General features: G+C 45.0%; 4 protein-coding genes across 7 annotated transcripts; 1 reads left to right on the top strand and 3 right to left on the bottom strand.

Moving 5' to 3' along the window:
- Nucleotides 1-1,287: 1,287 nt before the first annotated feature.
- On the bottom strand, nucleotides 1,288-3,752 carry LOC6623826 (U3 small nucleolar RNA-associated protein 14 homolog A). The gene is made up of 2 exons (XM_002048226.4): nucleotides 3,293-3,752; nucleotides 1,288-3,236 (listed from the first exon to the last, which is right to left on the bottom strand). The coding sequence occupies exons 1-2, from the start codon at nucleotides 3,686-3,688 to the stop codon at nucleotides 1,362-1,364; spliced, it is 2,271 nt and encodes a 756-aa protein (XP_002048262.1). The 5' UTR covers nucleotides 3,689-3,752; the 3' UTR covers nucleotides 1,288-1,361.
- A 269-nt stretch (nucleotides 3,753-4,021) lies between these two features.
- On the top strand, nucleotides 4,022-5,775 carry mrn (general transcription factor IIH subunit 4 marionette). The gene is made up of 2 exons (XM_002048225.4): nucleotides 4,022-4,368; nucleotides 4,426-5,775. Exons 1-2 carry the CDS (start codon nucleotides 4,088-4,090, stop codon nucleotides 5,621-5,623), a joined length of 1,479 nt encoding a protein of 492 aa, XP_002048261.1. The 5' UTR covers nucleotides 4,022-4,087; the 3' UTR covers nucleotides 5,624-5,775.
- A 111-nt stretch (nucleotides 5,776-5,886) lies between these two features.
- Nucleotides 5,887-8,001, bottom strand: Ufsp2 (UFM1 specific peptidase 2). The gene is made up of 2 exons (XM_002048224.4): nucleotides 7,869-8,001; nucleotides 5,887-7,807 (listed from the first exon to the last, which is right to left on the bottom strand). Exons 1-2 carry the CDS (start codon nucleotides 7,905-7,907, stop codon nucleotides 6,008-6,010), a joined length of 1,839 nt encoding a protein of 612 aa, XP_002048260.1. The 5' UTR covers nucleotides 7,908-8,001; the 3' UTR covers nucleotides 5,887-6,007.
- A 108-nt stretch (nucleotides 8,002-8,109) lies between these two features.
- Nucleotides 8,110-22,788, bottom strand: dop (microtubule-associated serine/threonine (MAST) protein kinase dop). 4 transcript variants are annotated; one of them, XM_070208629.1, is made up of 11 exons: nucleotides 22,311-22,788; nucleotides 15,060-15,937; nucleotides 14,500-15,011; nucleotides 13,903-14,441; nucleotides 12,580-13,834; nucleotides 12,122-12,518; nucleotides 11,598-11,905; nucleotides 10,364-11,524; nucleotides 9,953-10,289; nucleotides 8,945-9,889; nucleotides 8,110-8,884 (listed from the first exon to the last, which is right to left on the bottom strand). In XM_070208629.1, exons 2-11 carry the CDS (start codon nucleotides 15,763-15,765, stop codon nucleotides 8,703-8,705), a joined length of 6,342 nt encoding a protein of 2,113 aa, XP_070064730.1. In that variant the 5' UTR covers nucleotides 15,766-15,937; nucleotides 22,311-22,788; the 3' UTR covers nucleotides 8,110-8,702. The 4 variants fall into 4 exon arrangements, with proteins under 4 accessions (XP_070064730.1, XP_032290507.1, XP_032290508.1 ...); XM_032434616.2 differs by having other exon boundaries at nucleotides 22,369-22,788; XM_032434617.2 differs by having other exon boundaries at nucleotides 22,631-22,788.
- Between the last annotated feature and the right edge of the window lie 170 nt (nucleotides 22,789-22,958).

Raw genomic sequence — 22,958 nt, 5'->3', positions numbered from 1 at the left:
CTTTTATTAGCATTTTAGTAGAACAAGTTCAAAACATAAATTTTAAATAATGCAAAGCAGGGTTCAATTCTATGAGCTCTAAAATTCAAACAAAAAAAGAAGATTTAAAAAAAAAAATAGAAGAAAATACGACTCAAAGTCGTGGCATTTTCCTAAGCCAGCAGTAAAAAACATATATAAAAAAAAATACGATGCATGTATATGTTTACATGTCTTAAATTTGATCAACATGTTCTGAATTTCAACTTTGAGAATTTCCAAAAAAAAAAAAAAGAAGCAATTTCAAGAATAGCTTTTCATTTCGGAATCGAAACTCAGTACATGAATGTTTCAAATTACACTAAAAATGAAATCCAATTTGATGTGAGCCGTTTATGTTAAGTAGTTTTTAATGCTAAGAATTAAATGATGTGTTAAGAACTTTTGTTTATTGCTAGTTCTTTAACTTTTGCTTCGTGTGCATGCGTATGTGAAATGGCAAAGCAAAGTATTATGCAAGAGTATAAAAAAAAAATATACATACATACTATTATTAAAATATACTATTAGCGAAATTGTAGCTACATGCAGCAAAATAAAATAATAAAATCAAAACAAAACAAAACATCTAAAGCAATAGACAAATTGCAAGCAGTAATAAAAAAAAATAAATACAAATTTCATATACATATATGTGTACATTATACATCTAAATGTCAAATAGTTTAGACTGCAGCTATTGCAGCTTCCAATCGAAAATAAAAAATAAAGAAAAACTTATAATTTGTTTACAACAAAGTTACCATTTTTACTCTTTACGCTTAAAGTTTCTTGGCAAGAACTTCCTTTTTGTGCTTGTGAAAATCTAAAGACGAACCACAAATTCATTTTTACTTCAGGTTCAAAAGTGAACCTAAAGCTTCGAAACAGTTCCAAACGCCCTAAGATCAACGCAGATCTCCACCCTGGTTGACCCGTTTTCATAAACTGCACCAAACATTTAAATTCCTAAAAGTATGCAGCAGATTTTTGCAAAAAATCTGGCAATTAACTTTCAATATTTTCCATAACTCTATTAACTAAAATACGATCCAATAAAGGTGATCTATTCTAGCAATCTAGAATCAACAAATTTTTGATTTCTGAACCAAAAATTGATAGAATATTTTTCGAATCGATACTTCGAGTCCTGAAAGTTATTATTACTACAATATGGGACTTAAGATACCCGAGAAAAGAAAAATGTAAATGCTTATAAGAAAGATAGGCCTTTTAAGGCTCGAAGGGATATACAAAAACAAAAGACCATTAGATTTAACTTTTTTTCTTTTGGGTAACGTGTTTGCTTTACATAATTTTATTGTACACTACGCTACCTCACCTTATTTCGCTTTGTCCGCTTCTTGCAGACGCTTTATTCTTCTGTCCACAATGTGTCGCAGCCGGCGCTCTGGTTTGAGCAATTCACTCTCATCCATGGGCTCGATAACTTGACCCTTGCGCGTGATGATAGCGGGGCGTGTTAGCATACGGAATGCTGTTTCCGGCACAAAGTTACGTCCAATGGGCGCACGTATGCTGGCCTCATAGTCGGCCAGGGATTTGAAGGGGAACGGTATGCTGGACACCATATGGCCACGCGCTTGTTTGCTTGTCGTTTCATTGATATACAGATTATCCTTGTTGTCGTCGCGACGCTTCTCCGGCGCCGCCAATTTGAGTAACAGTCGCTTGTTGCGCCTATTGATAACTTTCTGGGATATGCCAGCGCCCGCCCAAGAGCCCCAACCAGGCATAGCTAGCTGCAGTTCAGTGTTCTTGAGCTCAGAGTCTTTTGTCTTGTCCTTGTTAAAATCAGCTATAATATCATCATCCTCAAAAGCTTGACTAATGGTCAATTGGCGCTCGGCGGCAGCATCCGCTTCATCATATTCGGCCGCATCGTCTTCGGCAAGTGCATTGTTCATTGCATCCGAGCTTCGCATCGTTTGCTTCCACGTGATAGTGGTCACATTTTTAGGATCGATCGCAGTAACAGCTGTTTGTGTGGTTTCGGTTGGCTTTTCGTCCGATTTGGTCAAGTCGCCAGCAGTTTGTGCGGCCAGTTTTGGTGTTATTTCCTCTTGATTGAGCGGCTCATCGATTTCCACGCGCTGTTTAGTCTTTTTGAACGTTAAATCCTTCAGGTTTTTCAGTTCATCTCGTTCCTTTTTCGGCTTTTTGGATTTCTTAGTGGGCTCCTTAAGCTTTTCTGCTTGCTTTCGAAGCTTTGCCAGCTTTTTACTTATCCTATCGTGAATATTTTCGTCATGTTGTTCAAAAATTTCATCAATTGATTTCACTTTTACTGGAGTTTCAACTTCCTCTACCAGCCAGCCATTTTCCACAACCGCCTTGGGCTTCTTTTTCTTTTTTATGGGCTTTTCCAAGGACTGCTTTTTGGCTTTCTGAACTTTCTGCTGCTTCTCAACTTCCTTAATTTCTGCACAATGCTCAGCCAGCAGCTTTTCATTTTCATTGCGCTCAGTCCAATACTTGCGCCAGTTAGATTCCTCTTCGGCAGATTGTTGAGGTGCAGCCTGTGCCGCCGACTTAGATTTCATCCAGGGATTCATTGGATCATAATCTTCTTGCTCATTTGGGTCCATTTTTTTGGTGGCTTTCTCATCCTCACTATCTGTATCCAATTTTTTCTCGGTCAACTGCCGACTAACAGCCAATTGTTCCGCAAGATCTTTGCGTACATCCTTATCATATTTGGCGCGCACCTGTAGATTCTTGGCCCAGGTGCCGGTGTTTTTGTGCCGCAGGCTGGCGCGTTCCATGACGCGGCTCTTTTCCAAAGCATCTAGCTTCTCCAGCGCAGCCTCGGGATTGGTCTTTTGCAGCAGCTCGAACTCCTTCATTTGCTCCAAAATCTTTTGCCGCTTCTGCAGCTTATGGTATTTCTTGGACTTGATTTTGTTCTGCATACGCGCTTTAGCCGACTTTTGAGACTCGCGCATCTTTAAATAGGCCAGTTCCCGGCGACGCGCATAGAGCTCATCGCGGGTCATTTTCTTCTGCAGCATCTCCCGTTCTTGTTGGGCCAATGCCTTCTCATCGGTGTTGTCGCCAATTTGGGCTTTGCGTAGCTCACGTAACTTCTTGTTGCTCGCTTCCAGCTCCTTGCCCAAATCGGATTTGATGCTAGTCTGTAGAGCTTTTGCGTGTGCCGCTGTATTAACGTAAATGGTTTCCGTGGGTTTGGGAAATATCTGCAAGGATTTGAATAAAGCACAGACTTTCTTATAATATTCAAATCATTACTCACCTGCGTCTCGGCAGAACGCTGCTTGGCCACGACTGCGTCCCAGCGACCAAGTTTTTTCTTTACACCCTCGTAGCCAATAGTCCGTTTGATGCGATCGGCAGCCGGCTTTTCCAGCGGTTTCTCGAGCACCTTTTTGGTGCTGTGCACATTCTTAAGCTTCTTGCCTGTTTCGATGTGCTTGGATGTGCGCAATATCTGGACCAAATCGTTTAGGCCAACGGCCTTAGGAGCATGCTGTGTACTTTTGGCGCTCTTAAACAGCTGAAATTCATCCTGTTGGGGCTGGCGCTCGTCGCGTGTCGATTTGCGTATATGCTGCACATTGCCCAGATTGCCAATGGCCTGCAGCAGCTTCTTGTGCGCCGCCGGATTATATTGCTCTTCATCATCACTCATTTTTACGAATTTTAAGCCGACCAACTTTACAAAACACGCGGTGGTAAAAACAGCTGAGTGTTATCGACTAATATGCTCATTCACAATAGAAAACTATCGCTACGAGACTGTGAATGGTACGCTGTTCACAAAACGCAAGTTATACTAAAATAACTAAAAAAAAAAATATTGTATCAATCGATATAATGGCTAATTTAGCAATATTGTTCTTGTAACTTTAAAGTAAAAATAAAATTTTGTAAAAAAATCATTCATATTCATTACAATATCGATATCATTAATAACGCAGCCTCAATTATATCGCATATCCAAGCTTAAGTTAAATATATCGATATACCGGCACGATATCAGCCTACATGCAGACGCGAAATTGTTAAACAAATTCGGGTGCATCGTGCCATGGCCGATACAAAATCCGGCCGTTATGCGAGCAGCAGCGCTGCTATATCCCCCCTAGTACAGAGTCCAGAGAATTTGGAGTGCAAGAACTTTCAGGAATATCTGCGCACCCGCCAAACACCCGAGACGCTAGAGAAGCTCTACAATTATCCACCCATTTGCCTGGCGGTCTATCGCGAGTTGCCCGAAATCGCAAGACAGTTTGTAATTCGCATACTGTTCATAGATCAGCCAGTGCCACAAGCCGTTGTCACCTCATGGGGTGCACAACGCGTTGCCAAGTAAGTAATGCAAATATCCGGTCCAATCAACAAGCTGAATTCACATATCCTTTGCAGGGAACAAATGGAGGCCACCAGCTGCCTGACTGCTTTGTGTGTTTGGCGCGTCACGGCCATACCAGGCGGCCTGGCTGCTTGGGAGCTGTCACCAACGTTTAAGAAGAGCGTTCGTCAGGTGCTACTGGGCGGTGGCAAGCCCTGGGCAATGACCAATACACTAGATAGGGACTCCAAGCCGCGTGACATTGCGTTTCTGGACTCGTATGCCATGTCCCGCTGGCGCTGTGTGCTGCACTATATGGTGGGCACGGGCAGCCGTGGCGGCACCGATGCCGAGGCAATCAGTCCAGATGCGGTGCGCATTCTGCTACATGCGAATCTTATGAAGCGCGACGAGCGCGATGGTATCACCATTACACGTCAGGGATTTCAGTTTTTGTTGCTAGACACGCGCGCTCAGGTCTGGCATTTTATGCTCCAGTATTTGGAGACATGCGAGGAGCGCGGCATCTGTCTGCCTGAGTGCCTGTCCATGCTGTTTCAGTTGAGTTTCTCGACGCTTGGACGCGACTACAGCTCAGAGGGCATGAACAATCAGATGTTGACGTTTTTGCAGCATCTACGTGAGTTTGGGCTGGTGTTTCAACGGAAACGCAAGGAGGGTCGCTTTTATCCCACACGACTGGCGCTGAATGTAACGAACAAGGATGCAGCACAGGCTTCAACATCGGCGGATGAGGAGCGCATGCAGGAGAGGGGTTACATCGTGGTGGAAACCAATTACCGCGTTTATGCCTACACAGATTCACAGCTGCAGGTGGCTGTACTCGGTCTTTTTACCGAGCTGCTCTATCGCTTTCCCAATCTCGTTGTGGGTGTCCTCACACGCGACTCTGTGCGCCAAGCACTGCGAGGCGGCATTACGGCCGAGCAAATCGTCAGTTATTTGGAACAGTATGCACATCCCAACATGAAACTGGTCGAATCAGCCATTCAATCGAAGTCCTGCCTGCCGCCCACAATTGTAGATCAAATCAAACTCTGGGAAATGGAACGCAATCGTTTCACATACACAGAGGGCGTTGTTTACAATCAGTTCCTGTCACAAAACGACTTTGTAACGCTGCGCGACTACGCCCAATCCATAAACATGCTGGTGTGGCAGAATGAACGCACCCGCACCATGGTGGTACAGAAGAACGGTCACGACGATGTCAAGCGCTACTGGAAGAAGTACTCAAAAAGCGGCGGCTAGCGCCGAATTACTATACTTCGTATTTAAGCTAACTCATTTAATTGTATATATAAGCGTATAACGTTCTTAACAGTTGCCCTATTGTAACAAGCACAAATTTGAATTGTTATTCTTTGAATAAAGGCAACTGTGGACACGTTCTGTAATAAAAAGGTATACCTCCATCTATATATAAATATATATTCCGTTCTTACTGTGGCTTTCCCATCAGCCAGTGCTAGAGTTTCATCAAAGATGGTGAAAGATAATAAACACTATTTGCTCCAGTTATACACATTATAGTATATATAGATATATAAAATACAGTACATACATTAAATTCATAAACAACACGAAACATTAAAGCTTGACATAACATCGTACTTAAATGCATAATTGGAACGTTTAATATAAAATGGGCCGCTGGGGCATACAGAGATTATAATAGCTCTTCTTGTCCCAAAAGTCCACGCTCTTCCAGCCGCACCAGCCCTTTATCTGTATGGTGGATAAATCATCGGCGCCAGTGTAATGAGGATCAAGTATTAAGAACTTCGCTTGGCCCGTCTGCACACAGTAGTCCACGCCGATAATTGTGTGAGCCAGGACGCCACCGCCAATCATGACAGGTGTGCCTTGCGTCTGGAAATGCATGGCCAGCTCCGGGGCAATCGTGGAGAGCTCAGCACCAGAAGCAACGTGTAAAATTTTGGAATCAACATTGAGGAAACCCTGCAAACACATGCTCAGCTCAGTGGAGCCAATCCATTGTGATGAGCCCACAAATGATGAAGGCTTATCGTTTATTTTGTGCAAATATTCCTGTATTTCCAAATGCGTGGGTATCGCACGTTCCGTATATCCCTGTAGCAGGAACCACGAGCATATCGTCTGCAGCGATCGGTAGGCGCAGCCCCAGCCCTTATCCTGTACCTGCTGCTGCAAATAGTGATAGTAATGATAGTTGCCATTCACCAGATACTCTTTGCCATCAGTCACTCCGCTGGGCCGTACACCCAGATGTGTGTTAAGCAGCGGCGTCCAAGTCGACGTGTCTATGTCACCTTGGAAGCGACACTGATTCGCACGCCTGAAATACGGCCGGGTGGCGGGCAATGCAAACTGTCGATGCAGCCGCTTGCGTTTCTCCTGTACACTGGGTTCGTCATCGCTCAGCTGCTCCAAGTATGCACAGCTCAGAAAGTGTCCAAATTCCTGAGGATAAAAATGATAGCTGCGCGGCGACAGTAGCAACGTCTCAGATGCCGCCGTTTCTTGCTCGTTGAGCCGCTCGGTGAGGCACTGTTCGAACAGACGCAGCGAGCGACAAATGCTCTCTATAAGGACATCATACAAACGCAGCAGCTTCGTCTTCTTGCAGAGCATGGCCATTGCTTCGAGCTCCAGTGGCACCTGCTGCTTACTGGAATCCTCATTCGTTATGCAAACACTTAGCGCTGGATGCGACGATGCATCGCCTCCTCCAAGCTCCCGTGTGCGACAGCGCAAGACATCAATGTTAATCACATCATAGGCACAGCCCACAGCGCCATAATACTTGGCCAGCTCCGGTGCAGTAGCAGCAGCTTTCTTTTTGTTGCTTGTTGTTGGGGATTCTGTGGGGGTGGGAATCTCAGCGATGAGCGTTTCAATTAGTGAGTCACTGTTGAAGCTTTGGTGCTGCGTTCCACAGTTGCTGCTCACATATATCTTCGTTTGTGGCACATTAAACACCAGACTTCCATCGGCTACCCGCTTGCGAAGCGCATGCATCTCCTTGGCTATGGACTCCGGCGTTGGCGCCGTGTGCAAAAAGAAACCACACTTCAAGCGAGTAAAACAGAAATCGTTATACAGTTGTGGTGCCTCCATGACCTCGTACGGCACTTGTTCCAGTTTGCCGTGTATAAAGAACGATGCACGCAAGCCAACGAGTGTGCCCAGCTGACATTGAAGCAATATCGGATTATCCGTTATATCCACCGATGAGATTACTTCATTTAGATGAGCTTGTGTATCGGTACAGTCGCCAAATTTAACCAGGCCACACAAGTCTAGCTCGGCTGGGAATTTGTGCTGTATATGCTCATAGTTCAGTTCACCCACACTTGACTCAACATTGAAACTCAAGAGTAGCAAGGTGCTTTCTCCATAAAACACGCCGTATAAACAACCGCTGCACTGCAGCTTCACGCGCTCCAGGCGCTGAAGAGTACATCATCAAAAAAATAACAGATACGGCTTGGAAAAAATGTAAACGACTTACCTTAAGCAGAAAAGCTGATATTCTTAATTTGGGAAGCATTTTTCTGAAAACTAGGCGTGAAATTATAATATTTAGGTACAAACTGCACAGCTGGCAAATGTGTTATCGATAGGCATGTTATCGTATGTGCATTGCATTTACAATCTCAATCGGCAGCAGTGTGACCATATTTTACAACAAATGCATAATTGAAATGTTGGCGCCTAGCATGCATATTTAAATTGGTTAATCAACATTCGAATACACACATATAACATTTATTTAATACAATATATATTGAATTCGGCATAGATTATAGATTCGCAAAAAAACGCTCGAATATTTGACTGAGCAAGCTGCTTTGTGTTATTTACGTACTTTAGCTTTACTTTACTCAGCTGTTCACCAGCTCGTTGCGTTAAATTTCTTGGGCGTTTCCATTCTTCTTACTGAACTTTAATTCTATCAATGTTATACATTTATATACAAATACAATATTGATAATTGCCTGCTGCCGCCTTTACATTCCTACTGCGATCTTCTCCTGTTCTTTTTTTCTTTTTTTTTTTTTACTAATTTACAATTTGTATTAGGAATTTTGTTAGATACGAGACTACATACTACTAGTTTTCCACAATTTTCTAAGTAATTTTTTTTTTTTGCTAATTTTATACGGTTCTGCCCAAATCATGCATTTAAGCTTGTCTTCAATACAATCCCTTGAATATAGTTATCAAATTCCTGCAGCTACTTTGTTCGCTTACTCTTCGTTCGTATCGATTTGTAAATATTTAGACTGAACATTTAGATACGCTAAACATGAAATTTAAAACACAAACATCCAGTTCTGTGGCGCTACTTCTTCTGCTTGGCAGCCGAAGTTGCGTCTGTTGTTGTTGCCGTAGCTACTGATCCCTTGCCCGTGGTTGACGTTGCTGAAGCCAATGGCTCCCTTCCTCCCATAGCTAATGGGACATCACTGGCGCTTACTGGCCTAGTCGTTGTAATCGAAGATTTTTTGGACGCATTAATTTTACCTGCAATTGAATATTTTTGTTAATGCATAAGAACTAGTGCCGTTTACAATTAAAACTTACCCATTTCGGCCTTCTTGGCCTTGTCAGGCTGTTCGGCTTTGAGCGATGGCTTCTCCAGCGTCTGCGTAGGCGATGAAGTTTCGCCTTCAGCATGCTCCTCAATAGCCGGCAAAAAGATCTCTGACCCGCTGCTACTGTCCTGTATGCTAGTAGGCGAATCCTTCTCTTCGGCAATGCGTGGCAAAAGCTCACAGTTGCCGGCTACGGCTGCATTATTCGTTGCTTGATTATCAACAGAAGCGGATGCTGCTCCACCAGCCACTGCTGTTGTTATGGCCGAAGTTGTTTGTCTTTGAGATTCGTCAGTGCTGTTGCTGTTGCCTAACTGCTGCTGTTGCTGCGGGGCTCCACCAGCTCCAACTCCAGCACCACCAGCAGCCGGTCGCCAAGTGGCCGCCACAACACGTTGATGCTGATGATGTTGCGTTTGCTGTTTAATGGGCGGTGAGCAGCATAGCGGCGAAATTTTTGTCTCTGCACTGCGCGGATGCAGTCGATCCGGCGACAGTGCGCGACGCAACAGTGGCGAGCTCGGTTCTGCTGATTTGGTTCGTGCAAATCCAGCCTTCTTGCTGCTGGCGCTCACCGCTGTCTGCAGCGTGGGCAACGTGCTACCTGGACTATACGATTGCGTGGTATTGGAGGCGCCAGGTTGATGTCCCACCAGTGGAAAGGCCAACGGAGATGGTGATCGAGTTGGCGACGACGGCAATGGCGATGGCGACGGTGTTCGCGCCAAAGGTGACAGCGGTATATGACCCACAGACTTGCGCCGATTTGGCAGCGCATTGCTGCTCGAAGTGTGCAATGTCTTCAACCCTGCACCCGCATTGCCGCTGGCAGCCGTGCCACCAGCCCCAGTGGCTGCAGCGTGCAGCTTGTGCTTAAGACCATGTAGCGTTGAGGGACGCTGATATAGCTGTGGCACTACGCCCGTGGGTGAAACTTAATAAGAAATGCGCGTTTAATCCAACAGTTATAACAAAGAGTTAAGGCTTTTCGACTCACCTGGCACATTGCCCACAGAAGTAGCGCTATTGCCTACAACGGCGCCCACATGCGGTAGCAAGACAACTGGACTAGCCGGCGGCAGTGGCAGCTGCCCGCTCAAGACAGCAGCTGGTGCTGCATTAGCGGAATTATTAGCATTAGCATTAGCATTGCCTGCGCCATTACCATTACCACTAGAACCGGTGGGCGTGTTGGGTGACGAGGATGAAGGTGAAGTTGATTGCGATGAGGAGTTAGCTGCCGATTGACAGCAGCTGCTGCTGTGATACGAAGAGTCCAACGGCGATAGATTGCGTGCCGATGGCGTGGTGGGTGAACTAGTGCCCGCCGAGAACTGGAATTATATGTATGTAAAAGATTAATATATATGTATATATGTGAAATACTCATAAGCTCCACGCAACCTACCTGCTGCATCTCGGCGTTTGCACGTTTGCTGCTTATGCGCCGAAATAGCGATGTTTTGCGCTTCTTGTCGTGCTCTCGCTTCGTTTGCTTCTTCTGGCGATTAACGCCCTTCTTGGCCAGCTTGATTTGCATGAGGTCACGCTTGCGACCACCGCTCTGTATGCTGGTGTGCTCCAAGGGCGTAGCACGCAGTGTCACATGCTCGCCACCGCTGAGCAACAGCTGCAATACCTGCGTATGGAACAGGCCCTGTATGGGTTCGCCGTTAACATGGGTGATGAGATCGGCGGGTCGCAGACCAGCCTCAAACGCGGGACTGCCCTCGTCCACGGCCATGACCAAATGATGCATGGTATAAAAATCTGTGTCGCCATAATAGACGCGTATAGTGTGCACAGTGAATCCAAAGCCACGCGGTCCTCGACGTATAATGATGGGTGGCTTGAGATTGGTGACAAGCGGCGAGAGCTCGCGACAGGGAGATGTATCCCTTGAGCTAGCGGTGCTGGAGCCATTGCCGCCACCACCAGCGCTTCCCGGTGACTGAATGCCACAAAGCTGTGCCGCCAGTTGCGTGTTGTCCAGCGACGACATTAGCGAAAGGCCCAGCGCCGACGCAGATTTGACAATAGAACGCGACCGATGATGCTTGACGCCATATGAAGTCGGTCCACTGCTGCTGTCCATGGACTTGGGCTGATGCTGCAGTGCCAGAGGTGACTGCTCACGTATATTCATGTTCTCCGTAGAGGAGCTGCCGGCGCTGATGGTTTCATCTTCAATCGAGATGGAGAAACGTGGCAATATGTCACGCGCACAAACGCCCTTGCGTTTGCGATTGATTTGCGGCGAGAAGTCATCGCTGTCCGTTTGAGAACTCTCCGGCGTGCTGCGCGAAAAGCTGCTCACGCTTGTTGGTTGCGGTGTCACCGTGGACGACTGTGTCGGTGGAGGCGGTGTTGCCGGTGTGCTAATGATGGTCGTTGTATTCGGTGGCATACTGTGCCGCTGCTGCAAACGCACAGCCGCTGGCGTTGGCTGTTGCAAATAATGCTTGAGCATGCGCAGCTCAGCATCGTTGCCAATGGTGACGTTATGCAACAGTTCCGGCAAATACTCGCTGTCAGGCGTGGAGGGCACCTTTAGGCAACTGGATGAGAGCTGCAAATGAAATCGAATCAAAATATATGTATAAGATCAATTGATTATCATCTCCATCAGTCAATATACTCACATCCAGTTTACGCAACTGAGGCGTGTTCAAGAACTTGTTGACCACACCCTCTTGGCTCACAGCCGACGGCTTGAGCTTGGGCATCGCTCCCGTTGTAGCTATGGTCACCGTCGCTGTAGCCGTTTCCTGCGCCCGCGAAGGCAACGTTGTTGGCGTTCCTTTGGCGCTGTCCGTTGCGTGGCGTGACCAGCTATAATGCTGTTTGCGATATTGCGGAGTGTAGGAATTGAAGCTACCAAAGACGGGCGTATCGTCGGTGTCATCGGTATCTTCACCGCCCAGATCGTGGTTGTAGCGATCCATGCGGGCTGTTTAAAATATGATAAGAAATTAATATGTTTTGTGCAAATGGATGCAGAGACTCGCACGAGTGAATAAGTTTGCAATTGGCATCTTAGGCTTATAATGACAGATACTACGGGGCATCGTTTAACAGTTAATATAGTTACATTATGTATATCAAATAATTATGTTTTTCACTCAGACTCGTGCAGCGCTCTTGAATGGAGCTGTGGTCTACCCACTATCAAAATAGCTGGTGTCATCCTCGTGTGACAGCTGCGGCACAAACTCAGCCTTTTGGCGTAGCAGCGAATTCCAGTCCATGCCTTGAAAGTAGACATGCTCCTTCACTTCCAATGCGCCGACCTGAGTGCCCAGACGATCGCGCGGATTCTGCTGTAGCAGCTGTGTTATTATGTCCTTGGCCTCCGATTGCACGGGCCAATCCTCACTGTCGGGCCATTCAATATCATCGTTAACGGTGTGCGCAAACAACTCCTCGGCAGTCTCCCCAAAAAATGGCACACAGCCAATAAGAAACTCGTACAGTATGATGCCCATGGACCACCAGTCGACGGGTTTGCCATAGCCCTGACGGAGTATCACCTCGGGCGCAATATACTCTGGCGTACCATAAACCTGCAGAGATTAAGATAATTAGGCAAATTCGTGTGTAGGTATAGGGATCAGCACTATCTACCTGCTTATCGGAAAACTGTCGCGTCTCGGAATCAATGTAGCCTTCATACAAATTGGTGGCCAACGACATGAGACCCATTTTAGACAAGCCAAAATCGGTGAGCTTAATGTGGCCGAGGGCCGTGATTAATAAATTGTCCGGCTTGAGATCTCGATGGACAATGCCATAGCTATGCAGATACTCCACGGCTAATACTGTTTCGGCAAAATAGAAGCGAGCCATGTCAGCGGGCAGCGGACCAATGTTCTTGAGCAGAGTGCCACAGTCACCACCTTCCACATACTCCATGACCAGACACAAATGCTTCTTGGTCTCAAAGGAGCAATACATGCTAACCACAAAGGGATTATCGGCAAACGACAATATATCACGCTCAGCAAACACCTGCTCCACCTGGTTTCGCAGTATGAGATTATTCTTGTTGATCTTCTTCATTGCAAAGCGCTGGCGTGTCGTCTTGTGCTTCACCAGATACACGGCTCCATAGGCGCCATTTGAGATCAGCTTGGCAATGTCAAAGTCGTTTTCATGTGGCACCGGCTGTTGCTGTTGCTGCTGTTGTTGCTGTTCTTGTTGTTGCTGTTGCGCAGCAGCTGCCTCCGCCGACGTATTGAGCTGGCTTATGGCCAATGCAAAACTAGGCGTAGGCTGGCCATCACAACCCACCGGCGTTTGTGGCGGCTGCTGCGGCAACATTGGCTGTGGCGTACAAGTGCCGCTGCCACCCGAATTGCCAGCGTCCAGCGACATGTTATCCAGCGACAGGTTGCTCAGTTGCTGGGCCGCACAGGTTAATGGTGAGTTCAGCAACAGTGCCCTGGGCTGCGCATCCAGCAGCTTTTCCCCACCGGTCACTTGCTCCGAGCACATTTGCTGCGTTTCACGTAGCTCTTGCTGCAGTTCAGCAATAGGATCACGGTTAAGACCAAGCTTGTGTATGATATACTGTGGTATATCCGCTTTGATCACAGGCATGGCCTTGGCATGTCCCTCGGCTGCCTCAAGAAGTTCGTAGAATTCTTGCGGATCAAATTCAAGACATTCCAGCAAACGCGCTGGACGCGATATAATCAATAACAGCTTTTTGATCACGCCACTTAGCTCGGCGGCAGCTTCCGGCGACTTCTCCTTGGTCTCCAGCAGAAGACGCTCTAGATTCTCGCTTAGCTCGTAAAAGTATTGCGAGGTAATCAATTTAGCCTCCGATTTGTGCAGACAATCACGCGCCATCTCCAACACTTGATGATGCACGAAGCTGAATAAATCGAAATTTATTTAAATATATGTATATTTGGGATGCATTACAGATGATCAAACACTTACCGCACGATAGGCTGTGAATCACGAAAACTACTGCAAGCAGCGCTTTTGTTCTCATTGATAAAGTGCTTCATGCGCTCTTCCATTTGCTGTGTAGCCTTGGGAAAGCGCTCCTTATACAATGTATTCATTACAGCAATCTCATTGTCCACAATGGGTGAACGAGATGGGCTGGATAGCGAACGGGAACGTGGTCGAAAATACGGAGACATGCGACCGCCACCCGGCAAGGACGACATCGATGCATTGGACGCATTCGCGTTGGCATTAGCATTACCGCTGCAAGCCACGCTCAGGTCGGCGCAGCAGTTAATGCAAGCAATCGGTGGTTTCAATGGCTGCGGCTGCAGCTGTGCAAGCTTTGGTGCATGCGGCTGTTGTGGCTTGTGTGCGGCTAGCAGTAAGGCGCAATGTTTGGGACAATGCTGCTTCAAATGTTCCGCACAACAGGCGCCAGCTGCTACAGCGGCTGCATCCTCCTGACCAGGAGGCGGCATATTGTGCGGCAAATGATTAAGCGCCTCCTGACTGGAGCATTGCGACTGCACAGAGAAAACAAATTATAAGAATATGTACGTGTCACGCAATATGAGCTTTTACCGATAAATTGGAGCTGCCTGGTGTTGTGCCGTAGCCCGAGGAGGGCAAAGATGCCACCGACCAGCGCCTGCCGTCGACAACCCCACGACAGGAGGCGATGCGTTTGATGGGCGCAAATGCGAACGGCATGGGCGAATTCAGACGTGGACTGTCCACCGGACTGGCCGAATAGGGTGAATGAGCCCGGGAGCCACCTGCTATGGCTGCAGCATTGGTAACCAGGCTCAGGCGATGATGAGCCACACCACTCGATCCACTGCCACCAGCGCCCGAGGACGTGCCTCGCATGACCACCCCATGCAAATGATGATGCTTGGACAGAGCAATGCCACTGCCAGAGCGTGAAATATTTAAACCCGGTGAAGCCGACGTGGGCACAGCCGAACTAGCTGCTCCTGATCCTGCGCCTGGCGCTGGACCAGAGCACAACTCGTGTCGAAAATAGTTGCCGGTTAGGCAGGGCGCTGACTTGCCCAGCGAGGAATGACGCATACGCAGCAAATTGGACGCCTCTAAGAAAGCCAAATTATAAGATGACTCACAAAATGTGAAGCACTTACCGCTGCTGACGGCGCGCAGAGAGTTCGTGTGCTGCTGGTAGGAGATCTTGCGCAGCAGCGCCGTATAGCCGCGTGAGTGCAGCGAACTGGAGCTGCCCGATAGGCCACCCGACGAGCTCTTGGTTAGATTGAGATTGCGTATGAGCGAAGAGCCATTGTTGCTATTGCTGTTATCATTTACACCCAATTTGGCCGGCGATACGGGCAACAGTTCCACACCGCTGCTGGCATCAGCGCCGCTGGCATTAAAGGAACTGGCCGCCGACTGAGCACTTGCAGCAGCAGCTGCGGCTGCGGCGGCTGCCTCATGATCGGAATCCTCAAAGATGAGCACACGCGCCGAGTAACTGGACTGTGGACGTATACGGGACAAGTTAGCCGAGCTCAGTTGACGCTTGGCCACTGGACTGGCGTCGCTGCAGCTGCTATTGACCGAAATGTCGCATATGGCACTGGCATCGCTTACGCCAATTTCGCTGGCCAAGCTGCGATCGATGAACCCCGGTTGCTGCTCCTGCGCGGTTTCATCACGTTTTTGTGGTGTTGAAGTTGAGATTTTGCTACATGTTGTGCTTCCTGCTGCTGCTGCTTCTGCTGCTGCTGCTGCTGATGATGATGTTGTTGTTGTTGTTATTGTTGTTATCGCTCCTGGCGACAACGACGACGACGTGGAAGTCTGTGAAGCTAACGGCTCCTGACGACTCATGACGTTGTCTAGGCTTTGCTTGATCCGCGCACTTAAAAGACTTGCATGTTGTTCTTTTTGCTGTTGGTGTTGCTGTTGTTGTCGCTGTTCTTGTTGCTATTGTTGTTGTTGTTATAATTGCGTTTGCTGCGTTTTGGCATGGCGGCTGCTGCTGCTGCTGCGGCTGCTGCGACTGTAAATAACCAAAAACAATAATTAGCATGGAGCTGACAACGTCGTCCCAGACACTGGCAATTGCTACAATAAACACACACACACACACACGCAAGCACACGGGCGAAATAATTTTTGTTGAATTTTCATTTTCACACACGTCAATGGAAATTTCATTATAAATATACACACATACGTATAGGTATTTGCATATACGCAGGAATATATATATATATATGTCGGAACAGAGAAATCACTTTCTTTGCAATTAGGCATACTGGCAGTACAGCAAGTCCCGAGTGTCGTTATAGTCACAAAATAATTATATTTTTAGGAGCGAGCACGTCTGTTCTCTATGACTTCCACTTTTAGAATGAATAATTTTCATCGTCCTCGAGCATACTACTCATGCTCTTGTCATTCTATATTCTTCTCTGACTTTTAGTACTGTTAGTGAACATTCAACACTATAGCAAACTGGACGTTATACAACACACTCGGGCCATGCTCGGCAGAGACTATCTTTTTTGTCTCACACCATGCTTTCAGTAGCAACCCTAATACAAGTAGGACAGTTATGTTAAATAGCAGTACCTTCTGTCAAATTCTCTGATTCTTACTAACACTTAATCGTTAGCATTCAAAATAATACTCACAATAATTTATTGGATACACGACACGGCCTTCCTGACATTTCACACGTCCTCGTGTGTACATTTCGCTTAGATCATGCCATAGTCAAAATTGTTGGGTAAAATTTATTAGTCATTACTTTACTTTAAGAATAGCTTTACAAACAGCAGTATCATCGGTCATTGTAGGTTTTATTTTTTTTTTTATTTTTTTTTTTTTTTTTTTTTTTTTTTTTTTTTTTTTTTTTGTTGTTGTTCTGTCATCACACGTCTATAGGCTCTTGCTGCCCAGCAACGATAACATGGAGCGGATCCATACAGGTCTTTCAACCTCTGACCCCCGCCATAATATCACCCGCTTCAGCACGCCATGATCGAGCACTTGTGCACGGCGTGAGTATTATGGTGCGGTCTTAGCCATCGTGTATGAGCCCAACCGCACTCTCTCTTAGTGCCACAGTGTCTTGAGCAATGTCCTCAACATTGTCACACTCATCATCTCTCAAATCTATCAACTCCTCCGATACATTGTTGCTTGGAAAAGCTCGCAAATACTCATGTGCATACTTAAACGTGCGCTTACTCGTCAATGACTTTAATAAATATCTGTCTCCATCAAGTATTTCGATTATCTCAAAAGGTCCCTTAAACTTGGGATCTAACTTCGTTTGATTTCGTTCTTCCCTCTTGAGTAGGACATGATCACCAAGCTTATATTTTACAATTTTTGCTTTATTTTTATCAAACCTAGCCTTATCATATTTAGCGTTATTCACCATGTTATCTTTCGCTTGTGCTCTTATTAAATCTTTATCAATTGTTTTTTCATCTGATATTGTTATCATTCCTAACGGCCTTGCCTCTTTACCGATTAGCAATTCTAACGGACTATATTTCGTTACACGATTTGTCGTGCAATTTATTGCCAGCTGTATGTCTTTTAAAGCGTCTTGCCAGGATCGCTGACTACTCTCAACCGCTGTGAGCATGCTCTTCAAGGTGCTCATGACACGCTCTACTTGGCCGTTTGCTCGACTGGCGCCCGTCGCAATCAGGTGTAAACCTATCTTCTGCGAAGAACAAAATTCCCTAAACCTTGTGCTAGCAAAACATTTACCCTGATCAGCTATGATGCGTGCCGGCACTCCGAATAGTGCAACAGTTTCTTTGACTGCCTTAATGCAGTTTTCCGTATTAAGGTTCAGCGTATGTTGAAGGTGAACAAATTTTGTGAATGCATCAACTTGAACTATGATGTACTCTTTTAAGTCGTTTTTGCCACTTAATTTTCCGGTTATATCAATATGCACAGTGTGCCAGGGTATGTCATCTTTAGGAATCGGGTGCATTTCTATTTGTAGCTTACCAGATGGTGGTTTTGACACTCTACAGGTAATGCAATTTTCTACAAACTTTTTCACATACTTAGACATCTTCTCGAACCAGTAGTTGGCATACATTTTGTCTAGAGTTTTCTTCCACCCTAAATGCATTATGGCTTCGTGAACATTGTTAATGACTGACCATCTAAAGGCTCTAGGTATTACAGGCAAACATTTTGTGCTGCCATTTCTTTGAATCCTTCGATATAATACTCCTGCTCTCAATTCGTACGACGCTGAGATAGCTTCTCCCATCTTATGGTTTCGCAATTTTAAGGTTATGGAAGCAATGTCAGAATCTCGTTGCTGTTCGGCTAGAAGCCAATCGTCGGTTATCTCAGCTAGGTTTATGTGCATTTCAACCGTTTTCGCTGAGGATTTATAATCAGTAGGCAACGGATTGCGCGAGAAAAAATCAGCATGTAACATGCGTTCTCCCTTCCTGTATTCAATGCTGAAATCAAATGATTGCAGATATGCCCACCATCTATGTACCCTTGGGGTAAGGTTAATTTTTTTGATACTTGCTTTCAGGGAGTTGCAATCTGTATGCACAATAAATTTTTGACCATGTAAATAATGGCGGAAGTGTCTTACTGCGTTGTAAACTGCGAGGGTCTCAAGCTCGTATGAATGATATTTTGCTTCAGCCATTGTCGTACATTTGCTGTAATATTCAATGACTCTGGGTCTATTTTCTATCTTGTGCATTAAAATAGCACCATATCCAATAGAACTTGCGTCTGTATGTAATTCAATTGGCTTTAGTGGATCGAAAATTGTCAAAACGGAGTCATTAGTCAAAATTGATACGATTTTTTGACGAATTTCCTCATATTCCGGCTTCCAGACAAATTTATTATTCTTGGAGGTGAGATTATATAAAGCTTTCATCTGCTCAGAAAATTTTGGTACGAATTGCCTAAAATACGAGGCTAGGCCTATGAATTGTCGCACCTGCGTTACTGACTGCGGTGACGGCAATTCGGCCAACGCTTGTATCTTGCGTGGATTTGGTCGAATTTGACCCGCTTCAACCAAGTATCCTAAATATTCTATGCTTGTTTTCAAGAACGAGCATTTTGTAATGTTAAATGAGAATCCAGCTCTAGACAAGTTTTCCAAGACCGTTTGTAGCCTTTCAAGTGCCTCTTCCTTTGTCTTCGCTAGAATTAACACGTCATCTATATAGACGATGGCATACGTTTGAGCCAAATCACCCAATGCTCTCACGATTGCGCGCTGGAAAATCGAGGAAGCATTTTTTAATCCAAAAGGCATGGCCAAAAATTCATACTGTCCTTCTGGCGTGACAAAAGCAGTGCGCTCGATAGAGTCTGGGTGTATTGGAACTTGGTAAAAACCACTTGCCATGTCTAAACTGGAGAAATATTTGCCTTCACTCAGTCTATTAATTTGATCAGAAATCAAAGGCAGCGGATATTTGTCAGCGACCGTATTAGCATTCAGTTCCCGATAATCGACACATAGTCGATCGGTTCCATTTTTCTTTCTTACCATCAGCATTGGGCTTGCAAATGGAGAGCAACTAGGACGTATAACGTTTGCGTCTAACAATTCTTTTACTTTATTTCGCACGACTTCTTTTTCTTCTATGCTTAACCTATACGGACGCCTTTGTACAGTTTTATTTGGGTCAAGCAGGCGGATTTCAAGTTCACCCGTAGTCACTCGCGTTTGAGGAATACCCTCAATAAATTTATCAGCATAGTTTTGCAATAATTCTAGCAGACGATTCTTATCACTGTTGCTTAATGCTCTATCGTTATTCAGATGCTCTACGTAACTTATATCTGGCACTTTTATTAGTACATCAACAGTTTTGGTTTTGTACATTTCAAATTTGTCGGCCTCGATGGAGACTCCAAAGCCTAATCCGAGTATATCACGGCCTATCAATACATCGTATTTCAAAAACTTATCCATTATTACATGAAATAATATTTCTAAGGAGTACTGATCAATTTTAACAGTAGCCAAGATTTGCATAGTGCTATACACAGGATTTTCTCCAATACCCCTCAAAACTATCAAATTATTAATTCTTTTTCCGGAAAATTTCTCGGCACAACTCTCTCTGATGAGCGTACATTCCGCTCCAGAGTCAAAACAAAATGGAACGAGCTCACCAGATTGACGCAGGATTCCTTTTGGCTCGGACACACAACAGATGTTTATACGCTTGTCATGTGATCCAACACCGCTCGTAGAAACTCCTTTCGTACATGAAGACGCAATGTGGCCAGCATCGCCACATTTGAAGCAGGTAACGGCAGATCGAACTTTAGGTAATGCTGAGTTTTTTGACACGTTGCCTTCTTCATACTTCCTCTTGCGACATTCGACCATTTTGTGTCCGAGGTTTCTACAATGATGACATTTAATGCCATATGTTTTCGATCTCTTGCGATCTGGTTCCATTGGGATATTTGGCTGTAGACCTCCATTTGACCTTCCATAAGCATAGGCCTTCAGATGCTGTTGCATCTCGTCTTGACTTTTAATATTAGTCGTATATAACATACGTTGCAGACTTTTGTCGATTTTCGATGTATGTGCCAAAACAACTGAGACTGCAATTTCCTCCATGTTCGCTGTCTTCCATTTGGATAAAAGTGAGGTCACAAGACGGCTCGCATATACGGAGAGGCATTCGCCATCATTCGGTCGGCCATTAAAAATGTTCATTAAAGTTGCCGCCGATGTTTCCATTCCCACGAAACGTTGCAAAAACAATTCCTTAAAATTTTGCCAGTTCATTCCAGTATAGCATATTTGAGAAAGCCAGGGCGAGGCGCTTCCTTCTAGGGAGCCGCTGAGGGTCATCACCAGTGTACTGCCCTCAATAGGATTATCGTCAAGTATTATGTCCACAGTTTTGCACCAGGCATTTGCATCTGCGCCTGCAATGTCCGGGTTGAACTTTGGCAACGAGATGCTCTTCTTTGTTGAGGATGCTGAATTTGACATCTGCATTGCTTTAATAATCTCAAGAATATTTCGATTTTGAGATTCCAAAAGCTGACGCCACGAATCGTCAGAATTGCCTCGTGGAGGGGCATCGCCTAATCCCACTTCTGATGTCGGAACAGAGAAATCACTTTCTTTGCAATTAGGCATACTGGCAGTACAGCAAGTCCCGAGTGTCGTTATAGTCACAAAATAATTATATTTTTAGGAGCGAGCACGTCTGTTCTCTATGACTTCCACTTTTAGAATGAATAATTTTCATCGTCCTCGAGCATACTACTCATGCTCTTGTCATTCTATATTCTTCTCTGACTTTTAGTACTGTTAGTGAACATTCAACACTATAGCAAACTGGACGTTATACAACACACTCGGGCCATGCTCGGCAGAGACTATCTTTTTTGTCTCACACCATGCTTTCAGTAGCAACCCTAATACAAGTAGGACAGTTATGTTAAATAGCAGTACCTTCTGTCAAATTCTCTGATTCTTACTAACACTTAATCGTTAGCATTCAAAATAATACTCACAATAATTTATTGGATACACGACATATATATAAAATAGTTCAGATGTGATCACAAATATATACAGTATGCTAACAAAGTCTTCGCACGACTGCTATTTATAACTTTATTGACTTGAGAAATTAACAAGTACAAGGTAAAGATCGTGTTGCAAATTATTTATCCGATTAGCTAGTTTACCAAAGGCAACCAAGACTTTGATCGGATATTGTACAAAAATAGAGCTCGTATTCAATGCTCAAATAGGCTTGATTCAAGCAAAAACACAACAACTTTAAATTATATATGCATTTCTTTTTCATTGAGCTGCAAAAAATAAACCCGCTTTTTGACGATTTCTAAACTCGATTTTGGAATGGTATTTAAATGTGAGAATATGTTCTCAAAATAACAATTTCGAACAAATTGAGTATGACGATTCAATGCTAAAATTTGCGATATAACAAACGCCCATTTGTGCGAGTTCTTCGCTTCGAAAACACACTGTATTACAATATGTAGGTATATACACCTCCCAGAGGGATAAATGGAGGCAATAATGTAGGGTATATGGAAGGAGTGCAGCACCCGCCCCGCACGATCGTGTGGAGCTAGTTGTCGTAGTCACGACGTCGACGACTGGTCTGCGGTTATCAGTTAAGTGTTGGGTTTGTTTTCATTTTGCTTATGTATTTTTATTGCCACTTATTTGCACACAGTTGTCCAACTGTGTCTGTATACATATGTGTGTGTGTGTGTGTGTGTTCCGTTGTATTTGTTTAAACGAGAATTGAATTTGTTTTACGCTATGCCAAGTGGTTGTTTAAGTCGCCAAGGGCAGTTGATTTGGGGTGGGTTCTATTTAAAAGGATTTGACGCACAATAAAAACAAACATCAAATTAATTGCGTCCAGAAGCCCCAATAGCAATGACACATACATTTGTCATTCAGCGGCGACTGCTCCACACCTCAGACCCAAGCTGCCAAATACATCCTTATTGCTGTGTTGCAAAACACTGGGTGTGTTTGTCTGCGATGATAGGTAGACTCCTTATGGGCCGCCCACTGGCTGCCTTATACGCGCACGCACACAAACGCACAGACACGCACTCTTGGTCACACTCACACTCGCACAGAGAGTGTGGGGCAACAATTGATTGTTACACACGTTACATGCACTTTGTAGATTTTGCACATTACATGATATACGCAGCAAGTAGAGCGGATTCGCACACTTACGTGCACCGCACGCACAACAATATTAAACTATTAACCAAGTGTAGATTCTAATAAGCAACCAGAGCGACGAAAAATCGTTGTTACAATATCAATTGGCTTTTGTACGCTACGGTCACACTTGATACACTTAGTTGGGGATGATAAATAAATGAATGGTCTATCGATACGATACACTTCGATATATCGGTTTTTGTGTATCGAGTAGTCATCGTATCGGTCTAGGAAATAGCTGAAAATGAATATGATTGCTTGCGCAGCAGTAGCCACTGTTGTTTACATTTACTAAATT

The sequence above is a fragment of the Drosophila virilis genome, chromosome 3, assembly GCF_030788295.1.
Source record: "Drosophila virilis strain 15010-1051.87 chromosome 3, Dvir_AGI_RSII-ME, whole genome shotgun sequence".
NCBI classification, from domain to species: Eukaryota; Metazoa; Arthropoda; class Insecta; order Diptera; family Drosophilidae; genus Drosophila; species Drosophila virilis.
This window is presented reverse-complemented; position numbering and strand designations above follow the sequence as displayed.